The sequence below is a fragment of the Apostichopus japonicus genome, chromosome 8, assembly GCF_037975245.1.
Source record: "Apostichopus japonicus isolate 1M-3 chromosome 8, ASM3797524v1, whole genome shotgun sequence".
Taxonomy (NCBI): Eukaryota; Metazoa; Echinodermata; class Holothuroidea; order Aspidochirotida; family Stichopodidae; genus Apostichopus; species Apostichopus japonicus.
Window position 1 is genome coordinate 24,561,408 of NC_092568.1, and position 11,502 is coordinate 24,572,909.

Here is an 11,502-nt window from a genome sequence, read left to right on the forward strand (position 1 = left end):
AGTGTTGACATGTTGACAGATGATGTCATTTTTGAAATGTGGTCCATTGTGCACAATTCGTTCGTTCATTTGTTCACTCCACATATTATGCGATAATTTCAACCACTTTTGGACCATTCGACATATATTGTGTCTTTTAAAATATTTTCAGGCAAGAAAATGTTACAGTAGAAGGTATATTACGAGTAAAAATGTTTTTTCGCTAAGTAAGTTGTACTAACGACTGCAACGAAACATTTCGCGTCTCCGAAGAGAAAAATGGCGACTTCCATAGCTGACGAAGTCCCGAAGGAAGTCACCACCGAAAGTGATGAAATTCCGTCGAAATCAGCAAGTAGTCCTCGTTCATCGACGAGAACTACTCGATCGAAGGTTTCGAGTGTGGCACAGTCTTGTTTCAGCCTAAATTGTGCAAATACAGCTTCACACAACCCTCGAATGCATTTCTTTAACTTTCCAAGGGACCCACAAAAGTACAGTACCTTACTCCTTAGGCTAGGCCTAATGTTCGGCTACAGCCATACTCGAATATTGTGTAAGCCTAATTAGTACTACAATAGTATAGGCTGTGATGAAGAGTATGGGTTCTCTGTTACCTTGCTACGAAGTATCAGAGCCAGAAGGAAGAACTGTTTCCAGGGGCAAAGGGCCACTAAACAATATTTCTTATATAACATATTATATGACGCATAATTGTGTGCCATGTACACTCGGGTGTTCTACTGTTTTCTAAATTCTACTACTAGGCCTAGGGATTTACCTGCCAAGACTGGCAGTGTTGCATTGTACATGAATGGCAATTTTATGATGTGTATTTACTTATGTGGTTTACTCTATCCTACTTGTTGTATGTTTGCACAAATGTTTTAACATTTGCAGTTGCTACTCACAAAACAAGGACATGGGTTCATGGGAAAATTTAAGTGTTTAAGATTCCATAGCGGTAAATATGTATTGTTGAATTAAGGGTAAATCAATGATAATTTCTGCTCTATTCTGCTCTTTTGTTTTTGTTACTATACATCTGAAACTATTTTATAAAATATATTAGTTGAAAACAAATTTCCTTGACCTTCAAACAATAGATCACCAATGAATGACATGCCACATCATTTGTTCTTGACAATTCTTTTTAATGTTATGTACAGATGTTATTTGAGGCCACCAAGGTCTTAAACATTTTTCTATAGTATCTGAAACCTAATTCATGTAGAATGTTTGCTTAGCAGTTATGATTCTCTGTATTCTTATAATTTCATCAAAATTTCTCCATTTTTGTAGTAATATTATGTTTCTCTGTGAATAAGTGTATTCAAAAGAATCTTTTTTAGCTGAATGCTGTGATGGCATCATTCACTCTGCTGTTGCCAAAGACCACCAAATTGATATCTTAATAATGCAAAATGCTACAAGGATGTGGTTTTGTTCAAAAAAATGAAGAAAATTTCAAATGTTTTTATTGTGCAATCACCTATAGCCACCAGAATATCTCTTTGAACTGCTTGCTCTAAGGATAACATTTGTGACATATCTGCCACAAAATAAATTCACAAATGTATCTAAAACATGAACATCATGAATTTATGAGGTTTCTTTATGTGTATACCACATATGCTAAATATACATTTAATACCTTATGTACAGGTCTTGAAGTTCAGATTATATAAGTAGATCTGCAAACTTAAAAACTTGCTTGCCTTTTCCTGTCAGTACTCATAAGTGCTTTTTAAATATAAACTTAATCAAAATTTATGTATTTGCTTTAGGGAGACATGTCAAATGCTTAAGTTTATTATTGAAACATTACTTTCATGTTCAGATGCATCAAACAGTTCTTTTAACATATAATTCAACCTTTTCATTATCTTTCCCTTTTATCCATCTAGATGTCAGAAGTGGGTACAAAATGTACAGAGACTAGAACTTAAGGGGAAAGGTCCAGAGGAAATTTCACAAAATTATGCTCTGTGTAGTGACCACTTTGAAGATGATATGTTTGTCAATGCTAAGCAAAGACAGAGACTGACACTTGATGCAGTACCAACAATATTTGGAAATATTGAACTTCCTGTGGAACCAAAAGCCAGCACGAGGAGAAAACGAAAAAGTAAGTTCATTATGAAAAGTATTCAGGACTCCTTTGGTGTCAAAATTTGATATTTAATAGCATCAGCAACATTGACAGTATTTGTCAACTCAGACAAATAAGTGAAACATTGTGATACTTTTCTCTGAGATATCAATTAAGAACATATAGTACTTATTCAAGTGATTTTTTCCCTACAAATTAGCAAAAACTCAGATCCCACCAATAATACTTCAAGTTATTTAAAATATTGCATATGTAATTTCCTGGAAGATGAGAAATCAAGCCTCAACTCACACTGTGGCTATACATACCAGAGAGCTAACATGATTGCTTCCCAGTGAATTAATGATGTCAGCAGTTAACATGCTATGGATTGAAGGGAACTGTGGAAAGGGGAGGTTAGTCACAGAAAACACAAACTTAACTTGTGCGACAATGCTAAGCATGGACTCTTATTATTGCTCTGGGTGGTATCATGTGTAGAACTGTCAACAGTAAACAGTCATTGTTTATGGGTTTTCAGTAGGACCTTCCCATATTCTTATCATAATATGTAAGGACAAGAATCATTCCAAAAAAATGAACTAACTCAAGTCTCCTGTTTTTCCCACTTTAATGTAAAACTAGAGAAACAACCAACAGGCACAACAGAAAAGTCAGGTAGCCAGAAGATACCGGTATATAGATCCAGTTCTTTAGTTTGTCACGCCATAAGGGTTAAGTCTGGTGAAGACCTCAAATTTGCCTTGGAGTGTTACATCAACAGACACGACCTTCGTGGAGCCTTTATCATGTCTTGCGTTGGAAGTATACAAGAGGCATCATTACGAATGGCTGATTCAACTACGGTGAGTAAACAGTCGTAAAGAGTCATTTCTCTAATCACGTTTCTTAACATCTCAGCTTTTTGCCATTACAAGAGAAGTGTCAGATTTTCCACTGGTTACAAAACTGCCTCCATGATCTGTGAGCCTGTAATCCTTAATAGCTGACATAATAGCTGTGCTTGTTGATTTTGGTTATTATTCAATCAATACATAAAATATGTAATAGCTCTAAACATATTGATAGAAAGTTTTGTTTTGAAACTTTCTTTCTTACAAACAATAGTGTGTTCATCTCATACCAAAGGGAAGTTTAATCTCATATAGGTCTTCTTTGTTTCCTAAGTAATGGGTAAGTAATGAGCAGAAAATTCTACTCTCTAATAAAATATTTTTATTTCAAATTACCATCCATGTTTCATCATTTTCTTTTCAGGTGGTTTATCTGTCTTCACCTCATGAAATCTTAGCTTTAAATGGAACCCTCTCTGATGGTGGACATCTACACATATGTCTATCTGATGTGGAGGGAAAGGTAACAGTCTCAGCAATCTGTGTGTGTGTTAAGAGTCAGTGTAAAACTACGCTCACGTTTAAAACTGTCAGTACAGTACAGAGCAGACTCGGTAGTGAGTCTGTACTCTTATTCTAACATAGATGCCTGTAATCCTACTCACCATCTTGGATTGTTATCTCATACTTGTACTCAGGCAGTTTGAAAATGTAATATAGATACTAATGTAAATACTTGTACTCTTGATTAGAGCATCATACTCATACTGATGTGAAAATGGAATTCTACTAGCCCTCATGCAAATTTGGTAGATTGACTAGTGGCAGAATATGAGCAACATGGAAAAATTGCTAGCAAAATGTCACTCTGAAAATAAAGCTTGTCAGATGACATGATTTCAGTAAACCTGCTATTATCGTCATAAGACACTTCACACAATTGGAATGTTTCAAATACTTCAGCTGAAATTAAATTGGGTAAGAGGAATTTTCTTCTGTTATAAGGCAAAAGTAAGAAAGCAGCAACATTACTCTCTGAAAGAGTAGTTTGTCTGTAGATAGGACTTACTTGAAGATAATATCCCATTGACTTTGACCACATTTATTTACATAGGTAATTGGTGGTCATCTTAAGAGTGCTATCATCAACACAACAGCAGAGATAGTGATTGGAGAGCTTCCAAGGTTAGAATTGACAAGGGTAATGGATGAGAACACAAGCTATAAAGAACTGGTGGTGGGAGAGAGGAAAGGAAATTCAGAAGCAGACAGTTCTGGGGAGGATGAGGATATCCTGTCATCTTCTTCTGGGCCAAACAGTTCCAAGAGAGCCAAGAAGAGACGGACCCCGAAATCCACAGTCAAACTTATCGACAATACAAACGGAACACCAACAGTATTAGTGAACAACACTTTACTCAAGATAACTGATGTCAAGTTGTGAAAAGGCTAAGGTATTCAGTGACAATCCCAGCAGAACAAATGGAGGAGTGGGGAGAGGTTGGGGTTGTTGTGACATCACCACGACGGATCAGCAGTTAGGTGCAAACGTGCACCTTCCTTGCACTCCTTAGTTATCTGACAAAACAATTTGAGAATGAAAACTGAAATAATAAAAAAATGGAAAAGATCAAACTAAAATGTTTGGCCAGGACTTGCAGCTGGTTTGAAACCACCCAATGGACTCCAAACCTTTGACTAAAAGTAATCTGCCCTTAGGGTTTGGGGTATATCATAGCAATAACAGTAAGGATATTTCCTTCTTTTATATGACATTAGAAGCCTACAAATATTAATTTTGACCACTTGAACAAGCTTTCTTAGGTTTGCTATCAATATCGATACCACAAACCATCACCAATGTCACTGAGCAGCTGAGGCATTATGTGGTTAACAGAAGTGACCAATTTTGAAGGATGACACCTAGATTGTTTTCTCAAAACATTTCAGGACTGACCACAGAAGTGTAGACATGATAATGTGTGCAAATTTTAATTTGCATGTTTTGTAAATACATGTATATATTGTTATAAAATGCAAGTCTTTACAGATTCAATCATTTCATTGGGTCAGAATGTGTATGCAAAGGGCAGTGCAGGCATCGTCATTGTCAAAAGAACTAGTAAAATGAAAAGGATTAGTATATTGCTAGTAACAACACATTCTTGTCTGGATTTTCCCACCCATACCTCTTTCATCGCATTCATATGTGACTGGCTCATCACAGGAAAATGTATGAGAAATGTTGCCCTGTTTCAGTAGTAATGTGCTAATCATTCACAGATAACACTATGATCTTCCTAGAAAGTGATTGTTTAGGCAAAAATGGATATGTTGCCATAAAAGCGACCATTCTCTCCCCCCCCCCCCTTACCCTCCTATCAGATACAAAACAAAACACTTCAAAAATGTGCACTTTTTCAAAGATTTATTGAAATACATGTAAGTTGATATTTCAAATATGAAACATGATAACATTTTAATAGTGATAAGAGTTCATTAATTATATACTTAGTTGTGCTGAAACATTCTCTAATAAGTTCAAGCTCATTTTCAAGCCAGAAGAGAGGTCAGGCCTGCATCCCTCATCCCAGACCTCCCCTTCCCATAGCAAACAGAAAGGAGTGAGTCATGTTAAAACTGATGTGCACATTCCCTTTTCTCTCATTAAAATAGAAACGAAAGCTATTAATTGTAAAGCCAGCTGCACTCCTGACTAAGGTCACCATTGCTTGTAATATGTGTAAGGTGCCCATTATTACCAAGTGGGTCTTTACTCCTGAAGTATTGTAAGAAAACAGTTAACAAACTGAGTAAAGTGTCTGTTTGAATATTCACTAAAGTCAGCCTTTTGGACTTTCATTTGCCCTGACATACTTCAATAACAAGAGTGACCTGTACATAAGGGTCAGCAAAACAAATGGAAAAGGTCTTTCAGGATTCATGAAGATTCTGTTCATAAAAAGAGCTAATGATGACCAGAAAAATATGTCAGCTTCTTGTAGAATAGACCAAACTCCAGGAAATCTTTCATTCGCTGCTCTACACACAATGTCTATTTCTCCAAAGAGAGATGTTAACAAAACTTTCCCTTCGTAGCTAACAGCAAGGAGGAACAGGCATGAGTAAAACTTCTGTCTTTACATTCCTCTGATATCCATGAACACCGACCAAAGGAGTAACTTTCTATAGGAACGCACCCATCATCATCTTTTGCAGTTAATGCATCATCTTCCTCTGGATGAGACCCTTGGTATGATTCCACCAGCATACATCCTACCTTTAATAAATAAGTGCCAAGAATCCCGATCCATGCTATACCTTGGGGGCACCAAAGGCATCTGGCATTCTCTCAATAGTGAACCTGCATGATGAACAAATAATAAATAAGTTTATGGTATCTTTAGAGGAGCTACAAAACTGAGGTGGCAAATATGCAGAGTTGTCAACAAGTCCCTAGCTGCAAGTCTCAAGTCAAGTCTCAAGTCTTTACCAGCAAGTCTCAAGTCAAGTCTCAAGTCACCTTGAAAATTTTGAGCGAGTCTCAAGTCAAGTCTCAAGTCTTTGGAGGTCGAGTCTCGAGTCAAGTCTCAAGTCCCTATGAGCAAGTCCCAAGTCAAGTCTCAAGTCTTTGAAGTTTGAATACAATGATGCAGGCTACGAATAATGTAACAGTGTTCCAGGAATTATGTGGTATAAATTAAACAGCCGAATAGCAAAACCGGGGCACACGCCACGGAACAAATTACCTCAAAATTTGCTAGCCACTGTTTTATTGAAAAAGGCCAACTTTCAGCCAAACAGCAGCCCTGGATGGAATATTCAACCAAGCCAATGGTAGTTATGGTAACGCCTGTAGTCGTCGTTGGGCGCTTGTAATTCGAGCGTACACGCAGGGCCGTCTTAACGCATGGGCCCACTGGGCCCTGGCCCAGGGCCCCGCGATGTCAGGGGCCCCGCAATCACAGTAACCCCGTGTCTTAATCTTGGAGGAAAACTTATTAAATAGGCCATTATGCCTGATTGAATTCGATACTTGACAACTTGTGACGAGAGTTGGTGAAACACTTGAGAGTTTGACATTAAATATTCAAATCTGAGTTGGCAACACTGGAATATACAATGCCCCGAAGGCTTACACAGAGAAACTGTTACTCCGTAACTATAAGAAAGAGGAAATTGCCTCAGCCACGAAAGGCATAAAATTTGAAAACCGTGAGCAATACCTCACTACCAAACCTAAACAAAAGTAACCACCACTTGTGTTCAAGCTCACCTTTACACCCCATATCAAAACCACGCATTTGAAAAAAACACTTTAGAACATTGGAACTTAAATCTCGCAACACGCAACAATTATCCAAACTGTTTCCAAAAGAACCGATTCTAGCCTACAATAGGGCCCAAAATCTCAAAGATTTACTTGTTAACTCAAGGTTTTGTACTAACGAAGAATCAGCTGACTCTCAAGGTTCACACGAAGCTCTTTTAGATGCTCTTATAGCTGCACCATGAGTCCATAAAAACTTGTGCACAGAAAATAGATGCATTTTGAGAATGAGACGCCCAGGCCGAATATAAAATATTCAAAGGCTACTACTGATGAAGCTCCTCCTATGAAGTTTGAAAGCAGAAACCGGTCTAGTTGGTCATAAGAACCTACGCTAGTCTCTCCTACTATTAACAGTACACTCAATTCACCTAATAGGTGCAATTATGTTTCACCATGAGGAGCATGCTATAAGTTCATGTTCCTCGGGCCCTCCCTTAAAAATACTTCATGTTCTTGGCGACTACGTTGCGTTAGATAGTGTAAAACCGCCTACACCTCCCTCTCAGTTGAAAGACTCAACACAAGGGTGTTACAAATGGTAAGTCCAGTATTGTTAGGGAAGGGATGGAGGGCAACTGGAAGATTTCTCTTCTATAATGTATTTCATTTTTTAGATATATCACGTATGTTATTCAGCTAAAGTTTTATGCTTTATGCGCGACATAGGGAGGGGTGGTAAATGCAGGCATGTCTATGCTTGAGCGATTGTCAAGGATGTCAATTTTTCACGCAACTTTTTTCGAACTCACTTGATTGATGGGCCCCGCTCCATTGCCGGGCCCAGGGCCCGGTGATCACTTAAGACGGCCCTGCGTACACGAAACCATAATTATTTATTATCGATATCAACTTATGAAGTTATTTAATGATTAGAAAATTGTGAAATACAAACAAGTCTCTAGTAGAAAAACCGAGTCTTTTGAAGGCAAGTCTCAAGTCAAGTCCCAAGTCTTTGCTAACTTTTTGGGCAAGTCTCAAGTCAAGTCCCAAGTCTCTGACAGCCGAGTCTCGAGTCGAGTCTCAAGTCCTAAAATTTGCGACTCGAGTCGGACTCGAGTCCGAGTCCCTGACTCGAGTCCCCAACTCTGCAAATATGTAATATATTTAATCTAAACCCACAATAACGACAGTAATGGGTAAAAAAGCACTGTCCACCTTCCTCCCCCCAAGGAAAAAGCTTGTATCAACACTTTTGTAAATGAAACAATAGTTTGAAATCAGAACCCTCTTCTGTGTGTCCTTTGTAAATGATTAACTTAAACTTATACTGGTCAGATAAACAAGGGAATTGTTCACCCATACATCTTTACACTCACCTGCGTTTGGTGATGAACATTATAGGTACACCTGGGATTTTTCGAATTCGCCTCTTCAAATCTCTGTCACAGGTCCCTACAATGTAGCACTTGTGCTGTATGAAGGAAAATGTCAGAACACTTGCATGAATGTCTACAATACAATATACATGCTTTAAGGAGTATTCTGAAAAAAGTGCCAGAAATAGTGATGAGCAAAATATGACAATCCATGCAGGTATGTTAACTATTAAAGTCAGTAAACTTGAGGATTTTTTTGATAAAGAACGATTGTTCTTTTTGACAAGATTTTTTTTTTTTTTTTGTATAACATGCCAACATTGTCCCTTGAACAAAGTAATCCATGCTTTGACTTCAAAATACATTAACTATTTAACAATGGCATATTTCTGTCAAGTTTCTGGTTTTCCAGACTGATTGGACCTCATCCATTACATTTTCTGTATCCCCAAAATGAGGCTTAAAAACTTACCTGGGTCACTCTATCTACTAAGCAGTCATCTGCATACGTGCCTTTATGAATACACGGTAACCTTTCGATCCTTTCATCTTTCATGAGTCGAAGGGCAACATTAAACTTCCTTCCCAGCTTTTCTAATTCTCCCACCACGCAGTCTGTCACACACGGGACACCTTCAAAGTGATTAACAAAACAAAGTTATCATCACAAAGTCATGGTAGTGCAAATGAGTAAACTGTTATTTACAGATCAGAGGAGAAACAAACATTACGTTCCGCTCAGGAAGGATAAAATGATATCAAATTAGTACTTTTAAGTTTAAGTATGACACATTATCTATAATTTATGAGAAAAGGGATTCAAGCCAGTGCCAAAACCGTAAAAAGTCGTAAATAGCAAATGAGAATACTTTGCATACATAGAAAAACAATTTAAAGTTCCTTTCATGTTTTTTTCCCTTCTGAATCTATAAAGGTACAGACTGTGGTGATAGGCTTTGTATTCAACAATAATATCCCAGTGCTGCTACACTAATGATCAAATATTTTGTAGCAGATCGTGTTGCTAGATCTCAAAAAGGGGGGGGGGGGGGTGGTTGGGTTTGGAAATGGACTTTGGTCCTGTGTCATAATTTACTAAAACAGACCATCAGAGTAAAGATACTTACATTTGGCATAAAGGCAGTCCATAAGGCCTTGAAATATATCTATTTTGTTTTTTATGGAAAAGTTGATGAAATTTGTGTCCAAAAGTACATAGAAAGGAGGACCTAGCTGGGTGTTGTATTTAAAGAACAAGGCCGATGAATATTTTGGTACTTCATGCTTCTTTATTCTCTGATCTTCTTTAGGTTGAGCAGGCTTCTTTGCAGGCTTCCTGTTTTCTTTCTTGCTGCAAAGCAGAAAAAGGAAAAGCACGTTATGGTTACAAGATAGTAGGAAAAGGGAATAGCACATTAAAATTACAAGATAGTAGGAAAGCTTTAGAAACATTACAGCAAACTGAATGGGTTTACCTCATTCTTTGATAGTACTTTATCAGATGTATCATAACTCTTTCTCTGAAGGAGAAACATAGACACACCTTTTGATGTTGTAATAGAGATGATAATGATTAGCAACTCTTCTAAACAAGGATATATTTATATTTTTTATCACACTTTTATTTATTATTTTTCAGTGGTAGAGGTATTATTTGTGAATTTTGCTTTAAAATATTACTGGTCAATTTTAATTATAAAGTATTTCAAATCTACCATAAAATATGAATTGGAAAAAATATGAGCAGAAGAACAATGCAAAGTAATAGAATTCACTTCCTGGATACAATATGACATCACAAATTTAACAGAATAGCAACCCTCCTACTTTACTTTTTAAATTTGTAACATGTTATAAAGCAACCTTAACTTTTCTCTTTGGATTTTTATTTAATATTTGAAAAAAAGCATTGCAATGTTGTTCGACAAATCCTCAACCTTCAAATCACATAATTATTGAAACATTAAAATCCAGAATTTACAACTGAAACAACTTTCAGGAAAGTAAACTGTTACTGTAAGTGTTAGTGTTACTCAGGGAGAAGTGGTCCATAATATGAATTTAACCTTTGTCATTTGAATAGTAAACCCTACCCCCCCCCCCATCCCCAAATATTACTCTATACAGGAAGCAGGGAGTCAGTATAAGCAAAGATAAATGTTGTTTAGATATTGCTAATGTTAATAAGAGTGTTTTTTTCACAATTACAATAATCAGGTGCTTGTTATGCTCATGTTATATTGAGAACACTTCATTTACCTTAGTTACACTTCAAATACATGGACAAATCTGACAGTTTGAGATTGAACTTCATGCAGGCATATTACAATTAGAAGAACTATTGAAACCAACCCAGAGAAGTCCTAGTCCAGTGACAAGTTCTAGCACATAGGGTTGTTACCAATAAGCTTATGCCCTGGGACTGAGGTCATGCCTGGATGGAAGGAAGGAACGCACTGATTTGCCAGACTGTCTGCCTAATGACATACAGTACTAGCACATATGTAACTCTAAATTCTATAGGATTTACATGCTGCACGAAATAGAAGAGAATAGTATAGGCCACATTAACCTACAGTAGCTAGGCCTAGGCCAGATTTCAATAGCCTAACGCAGACAGTGCTGGTGACTTACATTCTGGAGTCCCTCAAAGAAATCATTCTCTTCATCGTAGCATATTTCCGAGTTCGCTGATCTTTACCCTTTGAGAAACAAAAGAAAATAATTGAAATATATAAACAAAAAATTCGGACTGCAGTGAACCAAAGTGCAAGAAGGTCAAATGGAGACTTACCATGTTTAATTGTCGTTAGGCTTACAATTGGTGCGGAAATGTGTACACAAATGAACATGTGTGAAATGTAACGTAACTGGTACTAGATACTTTTCTGAAAATTACGCAATGCAGTTGCTGAATGAAAGCGTGGC

At 37.1% G+C, this 11,502-nt stretch overlaps 2 protein-coding genes across 4 annotated transcripts; one reads left to right on the forward strand and one right to left on the reverse strand.

Moving 5' to 3' along the window:
- The first annotated feature begins 7 nt into the window (after positions 1 to 7).
- Positions 8 to 4,960, forward strand: LOC139971178 (uncharacterized). 3 transcript variants are annotated; one of them, XM_071977427.1, is made up of 5 exons: positions 8 to 174; positions 1,887 to 2,107; positions 2,717 to 2,937; positions 3,350 to 3,448; positions 4,040 to 4,960. In XM_071977427.1, the coding sequence occupies exons 1-5, from the start codon at positions 20 to 22 to the stop codon at positions 4,367 to 4,369; spliced, it is 1,026 nt and encodes a 341-aa protein (XP_071833528.1). In that variant the 5' UTR covers positions 8 to 19; the 3' UTR covers positions 4,370 to 4,960. The 3 variants fall into 3 exon arrangements, with proteins under 3 accessions (XP_071833528.1, XP_071833527.1, XP_071833529.1); XM_071977426.1 differs by lacking the exon at positions 8 to 174 and adding an exon at positions 213 to 473; XM_071977428.1 differs by lacking the exon at positions 8 to 174 and adding an exon at positions 217 to 372.
- Positions 4,961 to 5,338: 378 nt separating this feature from the next.
- On the reverse strand, positions 5,339 to 11,459 carry LOC139971183 (rRNA-processing protein FCF1 homolog). The gene is made up of 6 exons (XM_071977436.1): positions 11,369 to 11,459; positions 11,209 to 11,276; positions 9,702 to 9,925; positions 9,047 to 9,207; positions 8,575 to 8,669; positions 5,339 to 6,289 (listed from the first exon to the last, which is right to left on the reverse strand). Exons 1-6 carry the CDS (start codon positions 11,369 to 11,371, stop codon positions 6,241 to 6,243), a joined length of 600 nt encoding a protein of 199 aa, XP_071833537.1. The 5' UTR covers positions 11,372 to 11,459; the 3' UTR covers positions 5,339 to 6,240.
- Positions 11,460 to 11,502: the final 43 nt, after the last annotated feature.

Coding starts and splice junctions, on each gene's coding strand:
- LOC139971178 (XM_071977426.1), top strand. CDS start 259: ATGGCGACTTCCATAGCTGACGAAGTCCCGAAGGAAGTCACCACCGAA. Junction 2,938..3,349: donor GAATGGCTGATTCAACTACG/GTGAGTAAACAG, acceptor TTTTCTTTTCAG/GTGGTTTATCTGTCTTCACC. Junction 3,449..4,039: donor TATCTGATGTGGAGGGAAAG/GTAACAGTCTCA, acceptor TTATTTACATAG/GTAATTGGTGGTCATCTTAA.
- LOC139971183 (XM_071977436.1), bottom strand. Junction 9,926..11,208: donor TCTTTGAGGGACTCCAGAAT/GTAAGTCACCAG, acceptor TCTGCTTTGCAG/CAAGAAAGAAAACAGGAAGC. Junction 8,670..9,046: donor TAGTAGATAGAGTGACCCAG/GTAAGTTTTTAA, acceptor TCCTTCATACAG/CACAAGTGCTACATTGTAGG.